Source organism: Helianthus annuus, chromosome 17, assembly GCF_002127325.2.
Source record: "Helianthus annuus cultivar XRQ/B chromosome 17, HanXRQr2.0-SUNRISE, whole genome shotgun sequence".
Classification (NCBI taxonomy): domain Eukaryota; kingdom Viridiplantae; phylum Streptophyta; class Magnoliopsida; order Asterales; family Asteraceae; genus Helianthus; species Helianthus annuus.
In genome coordinates this window covers 79,015,250-79,041,039 of record NC_035449.2, presented here as the reverse complement: position 1 = coordinate 79,041,039, position 25,790 = coordinate 79,015,250, and the positions used below count along the sequence as shown (strand labels likewise).

Here is a 25,790-nt window from a genome sequence, read left to right as displayed (position 1 = left end):
TAAGTTAATTTTTTACACTTTCACCCCCTTCACTTATTTGCTAGTTACAAGTCTAACCTTCAACCACATTTAGCTATGATCTCACCATAATTCGTTAACTACATTAACTTTAATATTATTTTCCTTTTATACTTATCATTTATCGTTTTTGGGGCGTTACAAGTCTACCCCCCTTAAAAGAGGTTTCGTCCCCGAAACCTGAACATAAATAAATTTAAATATTGACATACCGAAAAGAAAAGGATAGTGTCTCCTCATCTCATCTTCTGCTTCCCATGTAAGATCTGAACCTTTTCGGTGTTGCCATTATACCAACACTTGTCTAACAGTTTTCTTGCGGAGATTCTTTACCTTGAAGTCTTTAATGGCTATGGGTCTTTCGACATAGTTCAATCCCTCGTCCAACTCAATATCATCAAGTGGTTCTAATGCTGTGTCATCCGCAAGACACTTCCTCAACTATGATACATGGAAGGTATTGTGGATCCCATCCAGGGTGGGTGGTAGTTCTAATCGATAAGCAACATTTCCAACCCGAGCCAAGATTTTAAACGGTCCGATATAACGAGGACCTAACTTTCCCCGTTTGCGAAAACGAATTATACCCTTCCATGGGGACACTTTTAATAGAACCAAATCTCCGACTTGGAATTCGATAGGACGCCTCCTCTTGTCTGCGTAAGCATTTTGCCGATCCTGGGCCGCTTTCAATCTAGTTCTAATCAATTCAATCTTTTCATTTGCTGCTGCTATTAAATCACTTGGCGCAAGCTCTCTTTGTCCTACCTCGCCCCAACATACGGGAGTTCTACATTTTCTCCCGTATAGTAGTTCGTAAGGTGCCATTTGAATACCACTATGGTAACTGTTATTATAAGAAAATTCAACTAGTGGCAAATGGTCATCCCAACTTCCCCCAAAATCTAGGGCACACGCCCTCAACATATCAACAAGTGTTTGAATGGTTCTTTCTGTCTGGCCGTCAATTTGAGGGTGGTAGGCGATACTTATGTGCAATTTCGTACCCACACTCTCGTGAAACTTTTGCCAGTAACGAGAAGTAAATCTAGTGTCCCGATCCGAGACAATTGACACGGGCACTCCGTGACGGGATATGATCTCGTTCATATAGATTTCTGCCATCTTCTCGGAAGAGTAAGCTTCTTTGATGGGAAGAAAGTGAGCGCTTTTTGTAAGTCGGTCTACGATTACCCATATTGTATCATGCCCTTTCTTTGTTTTAGGAAGCTTGGTTATCAAATCCATTGTTAGTTCCTCCCACTTCCATACCGGTATCTCCAAGGGTTGTAATTTCCCGTACGGCTTTTGATGTTCTGCTTTCACCTGGGAGCATGTTAAGCATTTCGCGACGTATTTAACTATATCACGCTTCATGCCCGGCCACCAATAACCGGTTTTTAAGTCCCGATACATCTTTGTAGCCCCGGGGTGGACCGAATATCGTGATTTATGTGCATCGTCGAGTAGAGTGGCCTTGACTTCGCAGAATCGTGGTATCCAAATTCGGCCGAATCGCGTCTTAAGTCCGGTCGAATTTTCTTCTAGTTTATCGATTACACCTTTTAATCGTTCTCTCCTCAGGTCTTCTACTGCGAGCGACTTTATTTGAGATTCACGTATCGTCTCGAGTAATCGTGGCGTAACTATCATTTTCTTGGATTTTACCCGAAGGGGAGACAGATAATCTTTTCGGCTTAACGCATCGGCTACCACATTTGCTTTTCCCGGGTAATAAAGGATATCACAATCATAATCTTTAATAAGCTCCAACCATCTCCGCTGCCTCATATTTAGGTCTTTCTGTTCAAAGAAGTATTTGAGACTTTTGTGATCTGAATAAATTGTGTATCTCGTGCCATACAAATAATGCCTCCAAATCTTTAAGGCAAATACTACCGCTGCTAATTCTAGATTGTGGGTTGGGTAGTTCACTTCATGCGGCTTCAACTGTCGTGAAGCATAAGCGATAACTCTTCCCTTTTGCATCAGAACACAGCCTAATCCCTGGTGTGAAGCATCTGAATAGACCACCAGGTCTTCAGTTCCATCCGGTAATGTCAAGACCGGGGGACGAGATAGTTTTTCCTTTAACATTTGAAAAGCCTCCTCCTGTTCTTTACCCCACACAAACTTCTCTTTCTTTCTCGTCAGTTTTGTTAAGGGTAAGGCTATCTTTGAAAATCCTGTATGAATCTTCTATAGTACCCCGCAAGACCCATAAAACTTCTTATCTCTGTCGGGTTCTTCGGAGAAGCCCACTTCATTACAGCATCAATCTTTGAAGGATCAACTAAAACACCCTCCGAATTGATCACATGCCCCAGAAACTATACTTCCCTGAGCCAAAAGGCGCATTTTGAGAATTTTGCATAGAGTTTCTCCTTACGGAGAACTTCAAGTACTTCACGCAAGTGCATTGCATGTTCGTTTTTGCTTTGTGAATAAACCAGAATGTCATCTATGAATACGATCACAGATTTATCCAACATGGGTCGGCATACCCGGTTCATAAGGTCCATAAATGCCGCTGGCGCATTAGTTAACCCGAAGGACATAACTAAGAACTCATAATGCCCATAACGGGTTCTAAATGCGGTCTTTGGAATGTCTTCTTCTCGTACTCTAACTTGATGGTACCCCGAGCGCAGATCTATTTTGGAGAACCAACTCGCCCCTTGTAATTGATCAAAAAGGTCATCAATTCTAGGTAAAGGGTAGCGGTTCTTTATGGTCAGCTTATTCAACTCCCTATAGTCGATGCACATGCGCATCGACCCGTCTTTCTTTTTAACAAATAAGACAGGTGCTCCCCAAGGCGACACACTTGGGCGTATAAAGCCCTTGTCTAGGAGGTCTTGTAATTGTGTCATTAATTCTCGCATCTCCGTGGGAGCTAACCTATAGGGAGCCTTCGCAACCGGTTTCGCACCCGGATTCAATTCGATTTTAAATTCTACCTCTCGTTCGGGAGGGAGTCCCGGCAATTCCTCCGGAAACACATCCGGAAATTCGTTCACAATTTCAACATCTTCAAACTTCGGGGAGCCTTGTTGAGTATTTACCACGTAAGCTAAATATGCCCTACTCCCGTTAAGCACATACTTAGTAGCTTGAACGAGAGTACATAACTTCGCTTCCAACTTTCTTTCGCCTTGTATGTTTAATCGCCTTCCACTTGGAGTTTGGAGAAGTATAGTTTTGGTTTCACAATTTATCTCCGCGTGGTTTTGAGACATCCAATCCATACCCACTATTACTTTAAATTCCCCCAAGATCATAGGTATGAGGTCAATAGCAAACTCCTCATCCTCAATGGTTAATTTACAATTCTTACATATTTCGTGTAATAAGTAATTTTTACTATCTGCTGTTTCTACTTCTAAGGGTATCGACATTCGTTCAATCCTAAAGGAAGGATGTTGTACGACTTCACTAGAGATAAATGACATAGTGGCTCCAGTATCAAACAAAACATAAACCAGTATGGAGTTTATTAAAAAGATATCTGAGACCACATTCGGCTGGGATTTGGCTTCTTCAGATGTAATTTGAAACATTCTCCCTTTCGCCCTAGAACCCTCTTGCTTCTTATCTTCTTTCTTTGACTCTTGCTGAAGCTTCGGGCATTCCGATTTGATATGCCCCTTTTCGAAACAATTGAAACAAGTCTTTGGGTTGTTCGGGCATTGATAAGACGAATGCCCCTCCTTACCGCATTTGAAGCACCCCTTCTTGCCTAACAAACATTCTCCGATATGGAGCTTCCCACAAGTCTTGCATGGAGTAATTCCACCTTTCGACTTACCCTTCCTTCCTTGATCCTGAAATTTCCCCTTTTTAGACGGACTAGAACTTGCACCCTTTTCGCTTGGTCTCTTTTCACCTCGCTCTTCTTGCCTTTTAATTTCAATCTCTCTATCGCGAGCTAAATTGATGAGCTCATCGAGGGTTTCACATTTTGAGGGAGTGATGAACTCTCTAATTTCTGCCTTTAACACGCCATGGAAACGATTTATCTTCATTCTTTGGGTTGTTACCAATTCCCCACAGAACTTCATCTTATCCATGAAAGCATTTGATATTTCATTTACTGACTCATTTTTCTGCCGGAGGCGCAAGAAATCCTCCTGAATCTTGTCGATAGCCGACTGAGGACAATGATATCTCATGAAGGGCCTCTTGAACTCTTGCCAAGTCATAATTTGCAGTCTATCTTCACCTACTTCCTTACTGTGCGCATCCCACCAATCTTTCGCCTGATGGGTTAGTAGACCGGTAGCGAACATCACTTGATCTTCCTTATCGCACGGTAGCGAACATCACTTGATCTTCCTTATCGCACCGACTTCGTATAAACACCGCCTCTATATTCGAGATCCATCTTTGACATTCGATTGGATCGATTTTACCGTCATACGTCGTTGGGTGGCACGCCATAAAATCTTTATATGTGCATCGTCGTTCTTTGCTCTTGCCCTTAGATCCCTCTATCAGTTCTTTCAGTTCTTCAATCTTGCTAGTCATCATGGCATCCACAACTCCCAAAACTCGGCTTTCTACTTCTTGAGCCAATCGTGGGAGATTGGGTTGCATAACCCATTCCGCTACTTCCGTAACTTTGTTCTCGAATGCTTCTTGTCTAGCCACGTCATTATTATCATCATTAACATTTCTTGCATCAGCCATCTACACAAAATCATATTTACAATTAACACCAATAACAAGCTTTCATTACGTCATAGTTCATTAATCCATGTTTACTTCATCCACATTCCCATGTTTTAGACTTTACTTGCTTTTTAAATTTTTATTATTCGTTCATATCATTTGACTCGTCACCTTTGATTCTTTCGAGTCCATCCCTTCATAATTACTATTTATGGTTCCCCACATCTATGAAGCTTTATATAGACTTCTCGTAACAATTTAATAGGCTTTCAAATAATACGGAAACTTAGAATGTGGAAAACAAAACAAATCAGCGAACTGGACCTACGCTAGCCGTCGGCGACGGCAGGGAAGCCCGTCGGCGACGGCTCTTAAAAATGTGCGTCGGGTGAAATACCCCGTAGGCAGGAACTTAGGCCGTCGGCCAAACTAAGGCGTCGGCGACGGACGTGTAGGGCATCGGCGACGGCCTTCCCCTGATCATTTCGCTGTAACTTCATTTTTTTATGTTTTAACCCATTTCCAGGTCCGTTACCAGCTGCTCGGGTTCCGGAATTTCTTGCTTTGCTACCCATAATTGTTACTTCACATATTTAACTTAACCTTACATCTTAAACTCATGACATATACTAGCATTTATCGAAAACGTACATTATTACCTCATTGGCGATCCTGGAGCGAGCACACTTTCGAACGAGCCATCGGTTTGAGTTCAAGCATCGCGTTAAAAGCTCGAATCCCTCAAACCTTTTCTCTAATACCAACTTGTAAGGTCCGCTTTTCCATAATGTTAGATTACTTACAAAAGAATAATTTTTCGGACATCAAAATACCAACTTTGACACATAATAGGAATTTTTACAAAATTTGGGCATGACCCGTTTGTAAAACGGACATGCCCCCTGTTTTTTACATAATAGACAACATTCACCTACGACCCTATTAGCATTAAACTACCCCAAACAAAAACAACAAGTTTTCAAGTGTAAGACTTCTAACAAGATTTAACAAAGTGACAAAACATGGACCCAAAAGTATGCATATAAACTAGCGGAAGCGCTTGGTATAATAAGGCTTGAACACGTGCTCGCTCCATATCTCCAAATCGCCTATAGTGGAGTTTTACCTACATTAACAATCAAAATTTTAAAAGGTTAGTTATCACCCTAGTAAATCATAATCCTTTCATTCTAGCTTTATCCATACAAAAACATTCTTACTTTTACGCATTCGACTACCCCAATAGTTGGGTTAGGCATAAACACTCTCATTGAGAGTTAAGCATACACATTCGACCCGTTTAATTGGGTTCAGCATAAACACTCTCATTGAGAGTTAAGCATACACATTCAACCCGTTTAATTGGGTTTAGCATAAACACTCTCATTGAGAGTTAGGCATACACATTCAACCCGTTTAATTGGGTTATTTGCTTTCAACATTACTCTCTGTTCTATCCGTAAAACGGATTATAACTTTCACCTTTATTATAGCATTCAAAGCTATCCGTTAGAACGGATGGCGTTCATCTTTACTTGACACGATTTAATTTCAATCGGTCAAAATGCATAGCTTAACACAACTTTCGTTAGCATATCCAAATCCACCCGGATTTGTCATTTACTCGCTATTCGTCACATTTGTTATACAAGGATAGTTCTATATCAAATCTAAATAAAAAGAGGATATGACAAGGATTTGTATGCAACGAAACATACCTCGATCTTGCGCGCCTTCCTTTTCTTGGTGCTTGTACCTTCCTCCTTTACGCCTACATTAAACATTCATTCTTTCATTTAGTCTCTCAACTCATTTCACCATTTCCACATACATTCATCTTTTAGGCATTTCATCGAACACTTGGTAGGCACCATAATTAAGGTACAAGGTACAAGTCTATTAAGCATATTCCTACTAGTTTATCATCACAAGACAATCACATTCCCTTGAATTTACATAGTTAATTCATCCTATATCAGTTTATCTAGCATTCAGGTATTACAAACAAAATCATATATCAATCTAACACATGATCATAACATTATAAGCTTCCTACTCATTACTCAATCTCTACAAAGTGGGTTTTCACTATACCTATCACAAATCCCAAAATCAAACATGATTCTTGTTCTAGAAAGAAATCTTAACTCAGATTTCTCACATTTGATACAAGAAATCGAAATTGGGTTTTACCCCTTATTCAACAATTCACAATTTCAGAAAATTAAACTTACCACTTAAGAGATTAGGGTTAGCTAATCACAATTTATGGATCATGCACTGAATTAGCTTATGATCTTGGATTGGATTGCTTGATTTCTTGAGCTAGGGTTTCCCCTCTCTTCTGCCTTGTTCGATCGCTCCCAGACACACGTATTGTGTGTTTGGGATGTTTATTGTTTTATTAAATTTAGTTAAATTAATTTTTTACACTTTCACCCCTTCACTTATTTGCTAGTTACAAGTCTAACCTTTAACCACATTTAGCTATGATCTCACCATAATTCCTTAACTACATTAAGTTTAATATTATTTTCCTTTTATACTTATCATTTATCGTTTTTGGGGCGTTACACACCTACCCTTAATTGAATTCTCCTATAACAATAGTTATCATTCAAGCATCGAAGCTGCCCCGTTCGAAGCACTGTATGGACGCAAGTGTAGAACTCCAGTTTGCTGGGCAGAAATAGGAGAAAGTGAATTATCAGGTCCCGAGATTGTGCAAGAGACCACGGACAAGATAACTCAAATCAAGGAAAGACTAAAGACGGCTCGAGATCGCCAGAAAAGTTATACAGACAACCGATGTTAGCCGCTAGAATTTAAGTCGGAGACAAGGTACTTTTGAAAGTTTCTCCATGGAAAGGAGTAGTTCGGTTCGGTAAGAAAGGAAAGTTGAGTCCAAGATACATAGGACCATTCCTAGTAATCCAACGCATAGGACTAGTTGCTTATCATTTACAACTACCAGAAGAGCTAGCCGGGGTACATGATATCCAATCTTAAGAAATGTTTATCTGACGAATCCCTGGTAATACCTCTTCAAGATATACAAGTAAATGAAAATATGAAGTTTGTTGAGAAACTACTTTGAATAGAAGACAGAAAGATTAAGTTTCTCAAACACAAAAGACTGGTATTAGTCAAAGTCAAGTGGGATTCTAAAAGAGGACCTGAATACACTTGGGAACTGGAATCGGAAATGAAGCCAAAATATCCTCACTTATTTCAATAAATATCGAGGACGAGATTTTAAATAAGGTGGGGAGGATGTAAGGACTGCAAAAATGTCCCTAAGTGACCTGTAAGTGAAAACCCGGACCCCCGAAACCCTAACATACATGAAAAACTAAGAAAACAAGAAAAATGAGTTTCAGGCGGGCCGCGTAAGGGAAAGCATAACCTTACGTGGCCCGCGTCGACATGTTTTTGACTGGATAAGCGTGCCCAGTCCACGTGGCATCCACTTGGCAACCCTACTCGTGACCCAGCAAACCTACCCGTAGACTAGGTGGCCACGCGGGCCGCGTAAGGGTCGAGCAAGGGTTCACGCGGGCCACGTGAGACCCATTTTTCAGCTATAAATAGCTTGGATCAGGAGCAATTCACTGGTGTCGAAATCTTTTCACAAAAACGATGTTTTGCTGCTCAAATTCGAAATTTACACTTACAGTAGTGAGGTATGATTAATTGTTTGTCCTATAAGAGTTTAGACTTCGATATGGTATTATCTTGAATAAAGAATTTTTTTTTTTTTTTTTGAAACTGATGTTTTTTGTGTTGTTTGTATATTTTCTTAAACAATAATTAATGTGATATTTAATACTTTAGCTCTGTGTAATAATGTAATATGTGATTCTTTGCAGATTTTGGAATGGAGAATCCTAGCAATGGACCATTGATCGTTGATGATACCGTGCCATCATCTGTAGCTGCAAGGAGGAGAAATTTGAGTTATGTTTGGAGTCATTTCGAAATGTTAGAAGCAAAACCAAGAGAAGAGTTGAGTTGTAAATGCAATAAAATTGGAATGAAATTAAAAGTTTTAAGGAAAATTGGCATCAGCAGTCTAAAAAGACACTTACAAAAGTGTTAAAATAACAACTAAAGATGCTCGGATGTGAAGAAATGTGAAAACAATAGACGTCGTTATGACACTTGCTATGTATTTATTTTGTGGGTTTTTTGACATTTCTTTTTAAAAATTTTGCTTTAGACGTTTTGGTATCAGGATGTGTTTTGAAATACTTAATACTTAATGTTACATCTCTTGTTTTTGCTGTTAATTTTTTATTTTTGAAATAATATAAGAAAATTAACAAAAAAACTCGGGTCAAACAGGTCGTGTTCGGGTTAACCCGTGAATATTCGTGTTGTGTTTGGGTTCATGTGTCTGACATGAATTTCGGGTTTGGATAAAATTTTCGGGTTCAGGTCAGATTGGACCTATCAACCCGCGAACCCGATCTGTCTAGCACCCCTACCCAACATGATCTCTATACGGGTATGGGGGATAGTGAAGATCCATTTCTATGGTTTGAGGATGAAACAGAAGAGATGGAAAATGGTGATGTGACGCTGATATGGCTTAAGGTTAGTGCGTATGAACACTTTTTAGCTGCATCAGATTAGAGACAAATGCAAGCTTTGTAACAACCCGACTTTTCGGATCGTTACCCGACGCTGTCTTTTCATTCGTAGTTACTTGTACTCCCGAGATTTCGATTTATGCTATGGGTTTAAACTATATTTTGACACATTTTAAACGCATGATTACAACGCTTATCACAACGTTTATTCAAAAAGCAGTCAACGCATTTTACGCTGTTTATAACGCTTACTATTTAAACACATTCTATCGCATGCCACATCGCTTGTTTAGACTAAACGCTATCGCAACGCAAACACAACGTAAACTCAACGCAAACTCGAAACACGGATTTACTTATGTTATATGTGTTATTTGTGTGATAAATTGTTTAAATGTTATGTGGTTATCAACGCAACGCTTACACGCTCAAACACTCACTCGCAACTCGGTTAAACACAACGCAACACTTAACAAATGAAACGAAAGTGGAAAACTGACAAGCACAACACGGCAGTCCGAATGGACATCCGCTCGGATGACCATCCGACCCGGATTACCATCCAAACACTATAAATACTGCCGTACACACCTCCCTTTCACTGATGTGACACTCCCATCCGCTCACACGCTCTCATTCACTCTTAGACGCGATTCAAGGTTTTTTTGTAAGCATTTCTTCCCAAATCTTATACAACCTTCATCTCTAATCACTTCTACATCATCTTCTTCATCAAAATCACACATAAACACTAACTTTTTCTCTGAAATCTTTGATTTGGACCTCTTGAAGGTGGTTTTCACTCTCTTTGCTTAGGCAAACTGTTGTGGAACACCATTTGATCGAGATTGGTTCTAGATCTACAAGTTTTCACACTTTTTGAACTCAATCACAACAAGATTTCAACACTTTTCAACTATTTTCGATTGTTCTTCACTGTATTTTTGTTTTCAAACTTTTCTTCGACTTTCACAACTAAACCGATGGAATCTGGACTCAATCTGACTTTAGACTCGTTCCTTAGTCTAGAACCGGCTTGAAAACGGATTTCCACCGGAGAGATGGACCGATTAATGGGTCAGACATGAGATTTCATCAAGAACAGTGAGTCTGATCGAATGGGCTGAGACCATTCGACCGAATAAGCCGGACTTGGTGTGTTTCCGTTGTTTGACACGTCGTCGCGCCGTCTCCGTTAAACTTCAAATTTTTATTGGAAAACTTGTAAAATTTTTAAATAACAGATCACCCACACGAATGGCCATTCGACCGGATGACCATCCGTCCGGATGGCCATCCGTCCGGATGACCATCCGTTTGGATGACCTACCCTTCATAATATTCAACGAATAAAAACTATTAACGAAACTTCGAATTTTCAACGATTTACAAACACCCACACATCTCATTCGAATGGCCATCCGTTCGAATAGCCATCCGCTTGGATGACCATCCACTCAAATGGAGACCCATCCTTTCGAATCACCATTCAAACACTCAACCATTCGACATTATGTTTACGCACCGTTTACGCTCTGTTCAATGACTCACGCTACTATTCTATGCTCAGTCTAGCTCAACGCTTCCTTCAATCTAATACAGACTGTGTTTACAAGCTAAACACGCACTGTGAGTATACTCGAACCCATTTTCTTTTAACGCACTTTTGGATGTTACATACGTTCTATATCAAAACATAACACACAGCGCAAACACTTTATAAATGCTAACCGCTCCTGCATGCTATACGTGATCTATGAATGCTTGTACTATGCTTATACAGTGTTACACTATACCGCCTCTAGCAATGATAGTACAATAGTTTGGACTCAGCACCTGTCGTGGGCAAGGGTTGCTAGGGATCACATCACTTTACTTCACGTGTTCGCTGAACATGTGTCGCGCTTACTCAACAACGTAGTCTCGTGGTTAAGTTGTAATCCTTGTTTGATAGTTACATGCTTCGCCCGTTACGTGATACATGCTGGTTATGTGTAAAAGCTTTCTATACTATATGCTATGCAAACTTGTGTACTCACCTTTACATTTTATGTATTGACCCTATTTTAACGTATGTGACAGGTTGATAGGATGCTATGCTGTGATGAATCAAGCTAGGAAGTCTAGAAACACGCTAAATAAATCTCAGTTGTCAGAATAGACTTGTTTTTGAGACTTATTATCTGTAATGACTGTTTTTTGCTTTATCTATTAGTAGTATGGGATATTAAAATTAAAGATATTGTCATTTAATAGTTGTTGTGGATTCACTTGAACAATCTGTTTTGCTCAGTGCCACGCCCCGATGATTCCGCCATTGGTTGGGGTGTGACAGATTGGTATCAGAGCCATAACTATAGGGAATTAGGTCAATTCATGTAGATTGGTATCACAGCCAGTAGGGGTTCCGTACAAGCCTACTTTTGATACTTTCGCTCGAATTCGCGAAAACTACATCTTTGTGCGAACACCGCATACTATAGCTTCGCACGAAGGAAGATTTTCCTAAGGCTGAAAATGCATATTTGCCTTTCCTAAGGCTAACACAATACACACATTTTCGAAAACACTCGCATAACACAATCGAGTGATTGGATCGATATTAGGTTTGAAAACTAAGAACTCTCGATAAGATTACTCACTCTACGCGTATTTTTACTCTCAGCACCAGAATCTTCGTTGAGTTAGGACTGACATCCATATCTCGACAAAATTCTTCACCTCTATCTCGTGGTTCTGCCACACTTTCAGGAACGAAGTTGTTAAGTTAGGGGTGAAACCCGCACCTTAATGACACGTTCCACTCTCTACTTTGATTTTACAAATCCCACCGGAGTCTCGACTGTTCCAATGGCTCAATTCACGTAGTAACTGGAAGGATGAGTGTCGTTCGCTGTATATCGGCGAGAGCACAGTCTATTAGGCTAAAGCGTGTACTCGAGGTAGTTGTGAATGGTTGAATCACTTTGGGTAGTCGATGCCTAACACCCAGGGCACACTCTGTTTCGATTCTGAGCCGCAGCCGCTGATTTTATGAGTTATCGATTTTATATGTTTATATGTTATATGCTTTAATTTTGGAGATCTACGCTTTTCGCTTTCACCGCTCTGCAAAACGCGCACAACTTGCACAGTTCCCAAATCTCAAACGCTAACTAATCGCGAACAAACTAAGAACTCTCGTAGGCTACTCGCTATGCTACTTGCTATCTCACGCAACTCTCGCACGCTATACTACTCGCTTACGCTACTCGCTATCGCTCGCAACTCTCGAATGCGTTACGCAAACTTTGAAAGATAGGTGAATACGTGCAAAATATGTGAATTATGTGCTCCTACGTGCTTACGTACCTATGTGTAAACGTGCTTATGTGAATTATGTGCCTATGTGTTATGTGCTTGACGTGTTAGTGTGCTTTCCCTAATAATAATAATAAGTATGTTGGTTAAACACTAAACTTTTCAAAAACCGATATAATCGAATCTCGTCTAATTCATATGACGACGTCTGCTGCAGACAATGTCGTCATTTGGATCGCATATCCAATGCGCCGCTCGACGAAACCATGCTGACAACCGCATCGCTTCACTGGTAGCCAAGGAAATGGCTTAAGTCATACCTCAAATCGTCAGTGAGATCAATGAGGTCAGCAGCAAGTCCTCTGTCGAATCAAAGAGTGATGCACCTCAAATGCCTTTCAGCTTCAAACAATTCAAGGCCTGTGGTCCTGCAAACTTCACTGGCGAAGAAGTACCCAATGCTCTGTTCCAGTGGTTTGACTCTATCGAAGTCACCTTCAGGAAAAGCGGATGCCCCGAAAATCTGCGTACTGTTAATGCTACTGAAGTTTTTCAGTCTAGGGCTATGTACTGGTGGATTGCTGAGCGCAACAGACGCGACAATGATTCAGCTTATAGCCTTTCTTGGGAGGAACTCAGGGAGCTTATGATGAAGGAGTTCTGTCCTCCTCATGAAGTTCAAAAGTTGGAGAATGAATTTTGGCATATCAAACAAGATGGAGGTGACAACGCTGGTCTCACCGCTCGCTTCAAGCAGCTCAGTATTATCTGTCCTAGTCAGGTGGCAACGCCTGATATGACAATCAAGAAGTACATTCGAGCTCTCCCCGATTGTGTAGCTGACTTTGTTCAAGCAGCTAAACCTGCTATCATTGAGGAAACCTACCAACTCGCAGCTGAGATCAACGACAAGCGAGTCTTAGCTGGGTATTTCAAATCCTCAACCAAGAGTCTCAGCCAAGCTACTGCAGTGTCAGGTGCCGAATCTGCAGCATCACAAGGTTCAAAGTCTTCACGCCAGAATCGCAAGCAAAAGGGCAAGAACTACGCTACTACCGTCGCTCCTCTCAACATTGTCCCCGTACACCCCACCAATCAGAACCGCCAAGCACCTGTTACCAACGCACTGCCTGCTAAGTGTGCGTATACTGGTGTTCATCCTCTCTGTCCTACTTGCACCTATCATCACCCAGTAGGGGTGAATTGTCGTTTCTGTGCAAACTGCGACATCTATGGGCATTTCACTGCTCATTGCCGTTCAGGCCCACGCCAACAAGCCGCTCAAGCTCCTGCAGCACCACCAGCTCAACCTCTTGCTCTCCAGGGTAACCAAGCAGCTCCTGCGCCCGTTGTTCATGCACGAGCTTGCTACTCTTGTGGTGACCCGAATCATTTTGCTAATGCCTACCCACAATGTGTGGTGAAACAAGAACCGCAGCAGCAACTACCACAGCAACCACCGCAGCAACAATAACAGTAGCAACCTCAGCAGCAGTAGCATCAACCATAGCAAGCAGCCCGCGGAAGAACTTTCAACATCAACGTCCGCCAGGCTTAGACTGATAACAATGTTGTCAATGGGACGTTCCTTGTTAACGGTATTTATGCTTCGTGTTTATTTGATACTAGAGCCGATAACTATTTTGTGTCGTTTGAATTCGAAAAGCTCCTAAACCGTAAATGCACTAACCTCCCAACAACGTTCGACGTAGAAATTGCCACCGGAAGAACCGTCGCCGTCAGTTCTGTTCTCCGTGATTGTACTCTCGAACTCAACAATCACGTTTTCCCGATCGATGTCATTCCGATGCAACTTGGTAGGTTCGACATCAAAGTAGGCATGGATTTTCTTTGTGAAAATCGTGCCGAAGTTGTTTGTTTCGAAAAGATGATTCATTTCTCTCTTCCTAATGGCGACCAACTCTGTGTTTATGGCGAAGTATCCTCGAAAGAACTAAAACTTATGTCGTGCTTTCAAGCAAGCAAGTATCTCCGCAAGGAATACTTGGCTTTCTTAGCTCACATTGTAGTAGCGGAGAAGGAAAAGAAACCGATGGAAAAGGTACTTATGGTTCGTGAAATTTCTAATTTCTTTCCTAACGATTTACCCGGTCTACCCCCGACTCGTGATATTGACTTTCGTATCGACCTTATTCCTAGAGCTAACCCTGTTGCTAAAGCTCCTTATCGCCTCGCACGTTCGAAATGCATGAATTTTCTAGTCAACTCCAGGAATTACTTGATAAAGGCTTCATACGCCCTAGCACATCGCCATGGGGCACACTTGTCCTTTTCGTGAAAAAGAAGGATGGATCGTTCCGAATGTGCATCGATTATAGGGAACTCAACAAGCTTACTATCAAGAATCGCTATCCTCTACCCTGAATCGATGATTTATTTGATCAACTTCAAGGCGCTACGTGTTTCTCTAAGATCGATCTACGCTATGGTTACCATCAGCTACAAATTCAGGAGCAAGACATCCCTAAAACCGCTTCCCGTACCCGTTATGGCCAATATGAATTCGTGGTCATGCCTTTTGGTCTCACAAACGCACCCGCGATCTTCATGGATTTGATGAACCGTGTGTGTAAACCCTTCCTTGATTACTTCGTCATCGTGTTTATCGTGTGTGTAAACCCTTCCTTGATTACTTCGTCATCGTGTTTAACTAAGATTACTATTCTAATTGCAAAATGAAAGTGTTGGTTGTAAACAATTTAGAGACAAATGATCATCTTTAGTTTCCGGTTTGCTTTGACATTTATGCTATCATTCCACTAGAAAGAACTACATAGACATAGCTCATGTGTGATTACTTGTAGTGATGAAAGGGAACTAAGTACTCAGATTCCTAGAACGTGAGGTTGTTACCCGATGATCAATTAACCCTTACCCAAGTCTAATTTTACCCATGATATCTCGATTGCCAACGGCACCAATAACATATGATTTCAAACTAGATTAACATAAGAATCAACAATTTACAACAAAGCAATCACACACCATAACAAACAAATCATAAAGATAAAGATTGTTATTCTAGAAATTCGGAAATCAAAGCATAAAGTCTTACAAACCTTCAACTAAAGACAATCATAACAAGTTTAGCCACTCATGGCTTGAACAAACATCATAACAAAGTCTTGATCTTCAAAATAAGTTAGAAACATAAGAACAATGATTAAAGAGGTCTTCAAGCTCCCAAGAACAACCAAAAATGGTCTCTAAGTGATGTGTAACCGAAAATATATGATAAGACACCTTAAAACTTCATCAAATGAGCATTAAATGGATAAGTTACATCTTGAGGACAGTCGGCATCGTTCGCCGTAGCTTACGGCAGTCAACAAGCAAAACCCAGTCAACATAGCGCCGTAAGCTACGGCGCTTACCGTAGCTTACGACGAGCAAGACTTCCTTACGGCCTCTATCTACTATCTTACGGCAGTGGTCTTTTGACAACATAGAGGGCTGTAACCTATGGCAGAGGCCGTAGGCTACGGCGACAAGTGTAACTTTTTCTCTTGTTTATCTTTCAAATCACCATTTCTTCAATTCTTGATTCCGCCAACTTCTAGCATCCCTCTATGCTTCCTAAAACCCGTATTTCAAGCACTTTAGCACCTGTAACATCAAACATCTTGTGGTTACCAAATTCAAGCAATTAACCATAATAAGCATAGAATGTGCATAGTCTTGAACCTTTTAAGGGTTGTCCTACGGACCACCGGTCACATCCCCACACTTACCCATTGCTTGTCCCAAGCAACTCATTCAAAAACCATTTCAAACTTCAAGCGATCACTCATGTAAACCAAGCTAAAATGTGTCGTCCTTCTACTAACTTTTAATCATACCACAAGACACACCCCTCACAAAAACTCTTGGTGACAAGAAATATTAGCATATAATGTTAAACCACTCAATGTGTATATGTGTTTGTACGACAATAAGCTTGTATAAGAATCAAGTCTCCTCCTATCAAATATCTAGCATGCTTATGAATCAAAAAGGACTTACGGGATGTAACGGGGCTAGGTGCAAAGGTAGGAAAAATGGTGGGATATATATACAAGAGCTAATTGATTTGACTTGTTTCTTATTTCTACTACTAAACAAAGCAAACACCCAATATATACACAACTTTTTCAACATTCTCAACTACTATTGCAACTAATCACTTATATTTGTATTTTTCTCATATTTTTCTCTTCTTCTCCTTTTTTTTCTTTTCTTTTTGTTTTTCTTTTTTTTAAGATAAAAGACTCACACTATATACAAGAACATCAACATTCACAACTAAACTCCTAAACCAGGTCATCTCAAAAGGTAAAATTTTGTAGGAAGTAGGTTTGGGTCATAACCGAATGGTTTAAGACTCAAACATGGCTTTCTAAATACCAAACCCCCACCCCTCACAATACCAAGCTCATATTTGTAAAGTATGAGGTCCAATCCACCAATCCCACACTCTCACACGTCTAGACGAGGCTACCTAAAAGTCCCCTATCATTTTCAAAAGCATGCTAACTCTAGGATTTAACAAGAATTCGAACACAAGTTCTATTAACACAATACACACACCGCCACTCAAAACAAAGAAAATATCTATACTAATCATATGTGGCTCAAACTCTCACCAAGAAAGGACTAGAAATGGGTGTTGGTGTGTCAAGTGGAACAATATCAAGTTTTCAAATTTTGACACTTTTCGCTTGGTTACTCGAAAATTTTAAAATTCTAAAAAATTCCCCCCATCCCCACACTTGGGATACATTGTCCCAATGTATGGTTTTGAGGGAAAGATCGCTTCTAATAAAAAAACATTAGCTTTGGCTAGTACTCTCAAATCCCAAGTTTCTTTTTGTATTTTTTTATTTTTTTTTATGAAAATTCAAACACACCACCACTAACGCATCCCATAATTTACATCAACATCTAAACACCACCCGACCTCCCAACCATAAACATAAACATACGAGATGAAAATATACACAAATATACAAAGGAGCAAGATACGACCTGGCTAGTAGTACTTTGGCTGTGGAGGCCCAAAGATGGATGTCATCATGTCATTCCACTCTCCAAACCCAAATGCTCCGCTACTGCTGCTGCTTCCTTGATCACCACCTTGACTCGCCTTCTGATAACTCATGGCGTGTGGATCCACCCATTGAGAATGATGCAATGGTGGGGTGGGATACGACATACTACTATCATATGGTGGCAATGTGGTATAATCCACAACTGGCGGGTCCGCTACAAGTGGTTGACCTGCATGCCACTGGTCATGTAAACGTCTTTGGCGATCGTCTAAGTAGTGATTATTCATCTCTTCTTCGCGGGCATACATATGAGCACGATTCCATTGCTCATTTCTGTCGTAGCTCTGCTTAAGAGCTCTCTCCACACTAGCCCCCATAAAAGTTTGTTGATCGAAGAGCATTTGATTCGGTTTAGTCCATTCGCCAAAAGTGGGGGGTCGCCTTTGTTCAATAATCTGGCGCATATTCTCCGAATGAGCCCAATAGGGATCATATGGCTGTTGTGCATAGTCGAATGCACTCCCCACATATCCTGACTGTACTCCTACTCCCTGAACTCCACCTGGACCAGTGCCCCCCATTGGAGCATCAACCATGAACGTGTCTTTACGGTAGTCATCGTCACCACTAACCTCTTCATCAGTTGTTTCGGGCTCCTCAGCCTCGCCCGGTCGTAGTGGCCTCGCATCCGCTTTGATAACTCTCCATATTCTCCCATCGGTCTTCAACTTATGATACCTTTCTGTTTCCTTGTACTCCCATCCTGATCCCAAATTGTTTATGTCAATCGGGCTAAACCTCTTATAAGAGCCTTTTTCATTGCCTTCAATTGCCCCGTATTTCTTTAACAATGCCGTGATCAATCGACAATGGGGTACAATTTTTCTTTCTCCGCTATTTCGGCTCAACCAAATGTTGTTCAACACTAGAAATCGGAAGGGAACCTTGGGAGAACCATGCATCAACATGTACAAGATCGGCACCTCTTCAAACCTAACCTCCATCTTATCACCCCACCGCGGGATGACGTTGTGTGTACACAAAACTAACAACAACTTCGCCTCCATTCTCATGTTTCGTCTAAACAATTTTCCGTGTGTAGTACCCGGAAGGGAAAGGTAATCAAGCATTTGTTGCCATCGAGGATGCTTGTCAGGCTCGTGATAGAGATCTTTGAGGCTTGGGTAGATATATTGATTGGATGGTTGGTCGTCAAACTTCGCTATTCGGCGCAATGAATCATAAGACATCTCGACCTTTACCCCGTTACATGTTCCAACCAGTTTCATCTTGTTTGGGGCCTTAAACGGGGGACATTCAAGTGTGGCCATCCACTCTTGAATCTGAGCATCATACATCTTCTTTACTTCATTATCATAACACTTCAAAGTTGCCCCCAACCCAATGCTTTAAACTTTGCCGTTATCCCAAGCGACCCAAAATCAACTTCCCGGATCTCCTTCTCGCAAATAAACGCCTCACTCCTTTGCTTCAACTTGTTCATTTGCACGTGAAAGAAGTCCTCTCACCATTCTTCAGGTTGGTCTAGTAGTGAACCGGATGTCCAATTCGGTTTTGGACCCCTTGGAGGTGCATCCTCCTCCGAGTCCGGTCACCAACCCGTGTCAGCCTTCTCTTCTTTGGTTGTTCTTCTTCCCCTTGAGGTTGTTTAGACGAACTTGATCCCGCTTTATCCTTTGCTTTCACCATACCTACACACATTCATAAACCACACACAACAATTCAAGTTAGTTCAACTCCAAAATCTTCCCCACACTTGCTTTATGTTATGGTATAAATGTACAAAAACCAAAAATCTATCCTTTCAAACAAAAATTTGGCATGATGTCTCTACAAATCATAATTTTTCCAAAATTTTTCACTAAACATCAAATACATTTATACCCAAACATTCAATGGTTCAACAACATCCTATCATCTATCATATACAAGCAAATGTGTAAGAAAAAACAATAATGGAAACTTACAAACCGCAATGTAATTCAAAGAATACGAGGAAATCGCATACCTTGACCTTGTAGAGGATAAAACTAGCAAAAACTTCAAGTTCAAACAAGAACTCACAAAAACCCCAAAATTTCGGCCCCCTTTTTGCTCAAATCTGACAACAAAACAAAGGATTTTTCAAAATATGAGTATAAATCTAGATTCCTTGTGAAATTTCACCCAAAATGGACTCAAGAATCACTAAAATCGGACAAGATTTGAGAAAGATATGGAGATTTGAAATTGTTGCTATTAGGGTTCTTAGAGAAAGAAAGGTGAAGAAGAAAGAAATTGTGTGGTTGGGGATAAGGGAACGATATGTGTTGTTGGGGAAGGGTAAAGATTTTTATTTATTTATTAAATATACTATTATTATTATTATTATTATTATTATTATTATTATTATTATTATTATTAATATTATTATTATTATTATTATTATTAGTGGTGTTTGGTTTTTTTCTTTTTTTTTAATTAAACTGCCGACATGGTCCCCCAATCGTCCCCCATCTCCTTATTCATCGTCGTAGCCTACGGCGCTTGCCGTAGGTTACGGCCATATCTGGGCACAAATCGCTGCCGTAAGACAGTCCCCTGACGCCGTAGGACAAAAATTTTCAAAGTCACCGCCGTAAGCTACGCGAGGGGCCGTAGCTTACGGCACTTACTGGGTTCCTTGGCTTCGGCCATTTTACCTTTTGTCAACTTTATATTTTGTTTTGTTTGTTTTTTTTTAACTTTTATAAATTTTATAATTTTTATAGTTTTTATAAATTTTGAAAAACATGAAAATTATAACCCTACCCCCCGTGAAAAACCCTTGTTGTCCTCAACACTATGTTCGGGAAATTCGTACGGATTTCCCTACACTTATTTCGAACACAAGTTTCAAACGGGACTTTATTCAAAATAAAACAAAACTAAACTAAATATGTACAAACATCAAACCTGGGCCTCTCATGCTTCCTCGTCATCAAGCGAGTGTAAAATGTAACCCACTTTGTCAAGCTCAAGATTGTTGATGTCGTTGCCTTCCAAATACGGTTTGAGCCGATGCCCATTCATCGTTTGTTGCTTATTGGTTTGCTCATCTTGAATATCGACATCTCCAAATCTTCCCACTCTTCGGATAACGTAAGGACCCATCCATTTGCTCTTGAGTTTGCCCGCGAACATTTTCAACCTCGAATTGTACAACCACACCTTTTGACCCACTTCAAAGTTCTTCTTCCTTAGCTTTGCATCATGAACTTTCTTTAGTTTGTCTTTGTATGCGGATGCACATTCGTAAGCTTCATCTCTAATTTCCTCAATCTCATTCAATTGCAACTTCCGTACTCGACCCGCTTCGTCATAATCCGCATTAACAGTTTTTATGGCCCAATGCGCTCGATGTGCTAACTCCATTGGTAGATGGCACCCCTTCCCATACACCATTCGATAAGGGGTGGTACCAATTGGAGTTTTGTAGGCCGTCCGGTATGCCCACAACGCATCGTCAAGTTTACTTGACCAATCTTTTCTATCCGTTCTTACCATCTTCATGAGAATCTCTTTAATTTGACGGTTGGACACTTCAACTTGTCCACTTGTTTGCGGATGGTATGGTGTAGCCACTCGATGGTTCACATTATATCTTTTTAGCAATTTCCCAAAATTAAAATTCTTGAAATGTGAACCGCCATTACTTATTATCACCCTTGGCTCGCCGAATCGAGCAAAGATGTTGGATTGCACAAACTTACATACAACGGAATGATCATTGGTCCTTGTAGCAATAGCTTCTATCCACTTTGTAATATAGTCAACCGCAACCAATATGTACAAGAACTCGTTCGAATTGGGAAACGGACCCATGAAATCTATTCCCCAAACATCAAACACCTCAACCACCAAAATTGGTTGTAAAGGCATTTCATCCCGCTTTGATATGCTTCCAACTTTTTGACAATTGATACAATTCCGGGCAAACTCGCAAGAATCTTTGAAAATTGTGGGCCAATAAAACCCACATGATAACACCCGGTAACCTGTCTTGTTCCCACTAAAATGCCCTCCACATGCCGACGAATGAGCATGGGTCAAAATCTCTAGTACTTAAGTTTCGGGAACACACCTTCTTATCACTTGATCGGGTCCGATTTTAAACAAATCCGGTTCATCCCAAATATATTGTTTTACTTGACTTAAGTATTGTTGTCGTCTCTTCTTCGTCCAATGATTTGGAATTGCACCCTTGGCCAAATAATTCAAGTAATGAGCATATCAAGGTGCCACAAAAGTAGAAACGACTAACAATTATTCATCGGGAAACCGTTCATTAATCTCACTCGGGTCATCAACACCTTCCAATGGGATCCGGGATAAATGATCCGCAACAACATTTTCACACCCTTTTTTGTCCCGAATCTCTAGATCGAACTCTTGCAACAAAAGCACCCAACGAATTAACCGGGGCTTTGCATGCTTTTTTTCCATTAAATACCGGACCGCGCTATGATCCGAGTACACGATCACCTTGCTCCCCCAAATGTAAGATCAAAACTTGTCTAAGGCATACACCACCGCTAATAATTCTTTCTCGGTTGTGGTGTAATTCAGTTGCGCCTCGGACAAAGTTTTACTTGCATAGTAAATTACCACCGGCTTCTTATCAACTCTTTGACCCAAAACCGCTCCAATGGTCATGTCGCTAGCATCGCACATAATCTCAAACGGCTTCGACCAATCCGGTGGTTGCAAGATAGGAGCGTTCACCAACTGTTCCTTCAACACATGAAACGCTTGCAATCATTCGTCAGTAAAATCAAATGGAACATCTTTCAATAATAAGTTACATAAAGGTTTTGTAATTACACTAAAACCCTTAATAAATCTTCTATAGAACCCCGCATGTCCCAAAAATGATCTCACCCCCTTAACATTTTTTTGGTGGGGGTAGAGATGAAATTACCCGAATCTTTGCTTTGTCTACCTCCATTCCCCGGTCCGATATTAAGTGTCCCAACACAATACCCTCTTGAACCATAAAATGGCTTTTTTCCCAACTTAGTACCAAGTTTGTCTCAACACACCTTTTTAAAACTTTTTCTAATTCGTCAAGACAAGAATCGAAACTTCGGCCAAAGACGGAAAAATCATCCATAAACACTTCAAGAGACTCCCCAACCATGTCCGAAAATATACTCATCATATATCTTTGGAATGTAGCCGGGGCGCTACATAATCCAAATGGAATTCGCCGAAAAGCAAATGTACCATATGGACATGTAAATGTGATTTTGTGTTGGTCGTCCGGGTGAATAGCAATTTAGTTATAACCCGAGTACCCATCCAAAAAAAAATAGTATTTTTGACCCGAAAGTTTTTCAATTATTTGGTCAATGAAGGGTAACGGGAAATGGTCCTTGGAGGTAGCGACGTTTAATTTTCTGTAATCAATGCAAACTCGCCACCCGGTGAAAGGTCGGGTGGCAATTTGCTCGCCTTGTTCATCCTTAATTACCTGAATACCAGCCTTTTTAGGCACTACCTGAGTCGGACTTACCCGAGCACTGTCCGAAATGGCATAGATGATCCCCGCATCCAACCACTTGATCACTTCTTTCTTGACCACTTCTCTCAAGTTCGAGTTCAACCTTCTTTATGTTTCACGGGTTGGCTTCGCATCTTCACTTGTAATGATTTTATGAGTTACAATGGATGAACTAATACCTTTCAAGTCGGCTATCGTCCATCCAATTGCCGCCTTATTAGCCTTCAAAACCCGTATCAATTCCTCTTCTTGAGCTACCGCCAAATTAGAAGCAATGATCACCGGTAAGGTGTCATTCTCCCCCAAAAATGCATATGTTAGATATTTCGGTAGCTCTTTCAATTCCACATTTGGTGGACACTCCAATGAAGGTTTTGTACCCGAATCAATTCCCACCGGTAAAGTTTCCGTTTGGTGGGTCCATGGCGGTCTTCCTTCTTTCACCGCAAGAGCTTCTTGCTCCTTCTCTTCCATTTGCAACTCACATGCATGAACCTGCAAAGACACATTACAAACACACGAACCCAAAATCTCTTCCTCATACTCCTTTGGGTCGTATCCATCTATGAAATCTGCTAGAAAACACTATTCACCATAAACATTAGCACCGTTAGTAAAAACATTTAATCTCATCTTTCTATTACCGAATGTCATGTCGACCGTACCATATCGACAATCAATAAATGCGTGTGCGGTGTTCAAAAACGGCCGACCCAAAATAACATTTTGTTGTTGAATTGGGTCCGCGGATGAGTAATCTAACACAAGAAAATCAACGGGATAATAGAACTCATCAAATTTAACTATCACATCCTGTACAATACCCCGAGGAAGTTTATGAGACAAATCGGCTAATACCACTATTGTCTCGACCCGTTTCAATGGACCAAAGTCGTATTGGTCATATAACCCCGCCGGTAAGATACTTACTCCGGCTCCAAGATCTAGTAACACCCTTGCAGTTTGAAAATTTCCTACTTGAATGTTAATAAGAGGCATTCCCGGGTCTTGTAGCTTAGGAGGAAGATCTCCTTTCAAGACCGCGCTTACCCGCTCCGTCAAGTCAACCAATTTAGGCACTTTTTGTTGCCTCTTTTGAGTATATAATTCTTTCAAAAACTTGGCATAAGCGGGTACCTGTTTAATTGCTTCAAGTAGAGGAAGATTAATTTTAACTTGTTTAAACACCTCCTACATTTCTTCCTTTTGAGGACCCCGTTTTAAAATGAAAATTTTCCTACCCGGATCTAATAAAGCCGAGGGAAATGGTACTTGACTAGATCCCCCATCCTCATTTTTATTTTCTTTTTCATTGTTAATTTTGGGTTTTTCAAAATTGGGTTTTTTAGAAGATTTTTTAGGTGTTTCATTTTCTTCCTCACTTTCTTGACCCGTTATGTCTTCAACCACCCCATCAACCAAATCCGGTGAAGGATTGGTTTTGTACTCTTTCCCACTTCTCAAAACACTTACATGATGAATATTAACATTGTCACCTCTAGAAGTATTATGAGACGGGTTTACCTTAGTCTCGCTTGGTAATTGACCTTTATTTTTCTTCAAGTCCTCCACTTCTGTTGCGAGTTGACCCATTTGGGAGGTTAAAGGTTGAATTGCTTTGTCTCGGGCTTCATTTTGTTGTATATGCGCATCATCCATTTGATTTCTCTTTTGCATCTCCGCTTGCATGCTCTTTAACATCTCCATCTTCTCGTTTCCACCCGAAGACCCCCCCCCCTTGTTCTTGACCCATGTGATATTGTCTTTGGAACCCTTGATTGTTCCCACCTCAATATCCACTTTGATTGTTGTAAGGTTGGCGCGAACCAAAGTTACCTTGACTTCCTTGAAAATTTGTGTTTACTTGATTTGAAGGGTTCCCATACCGAAAATTTGGGTGGTTTCTCAACCCGGGGTGGTAAGTGTTAGAATTCATATTGTAGTTTCTACCACCCCCTCCTTGACCTTGCACAACATGAACCTCTTCATATTGCCCTGCACCTCCTTGGTAATTTTCAGCTGCATGCCCTATCTCATTGCAAATAGCACAAACATCATAAATTTGGTTAGAGGTTTGAACGTTACCATCATCTACCGCATGCACTTGAGTTCGGGTAACGGCTGGTCGTGCTCTCCTTGACGCTTAAGCTTTTCGTTTTGATGTAATTGCCATTTGCTCCAAAAATTCCCAATCATCATGCTCGTAGTTTGTACCAAAAGTCCCATTTGTGATGGACATTAGATCGCAAGCATCTTCGGCACTTAACCCCTCGTGAAAAGCATTCATCAATTCCCAAAGTTCAATCCCATGATGGGGGCAATTCTTGATCATCATGTTGAAACGCTCAAAGGCCTCATGAAACATTTCACCTTTTTGTTGTTGAAAACTCCTCAACCCCTTCCTAGCATCATTGGTCTTTTGAGCGGTGTAAAATTCATCTAAAAATATTTGTTGCGTCTTCACCCAAGTGTAAATAGATGCCGAAGGTAGAGTGTAAAACCACTTCTTTGCCTTGTCTTCCAAGGAAAATTGAAATAATACCAATTTGACATCATCGGCCGAAAAACCTTGACTCCTAAGAGTGTTACAAATTGAGTCATAAGTCTCCAAATGAAAAT

General features: G+C 40.7%; 1 protein-coding gene and 1 non-coding gene across 2 annotated transcripts; one reads left to right on the top strand and one right to left on the bottom strand.

Annotated features, from left to right (window-relative positions):
- Nucleotides 1–306: 306 nt before the first annotated feature.
- On the bottom strand, nt 307–4,307 carry LOC118488855. Its single transcript, XM_035986260.1, has 4 exons — nt 2,979–4,307; nt 1,918–2,217; nt 1,291–1,821; nt 307–459 (listed from the first exon to the last, which is right to left on the bottom strand). Exons 1-4 carry the CDS (start codon nt 4,305–4,307, stop codon nt 307–309), a joined length of 2,313 nt encoding a protein of 770 aa, XP_035842153.1.
- Nucleotides 4,308–25,474: 21,167 nt separating this feature from the next.
- On the top strand, nt 25,475–25,580 carry LOC118489508. Its single transcript, XR_004887528.1, has one exon. It is a non-coding gene; the product is annotated as a small nucleolar RNA R71 (small nucleolar RNA).
- The last annotated feature ends 210 nt before the right edge of the window (nt 25,581–25,790 follow it).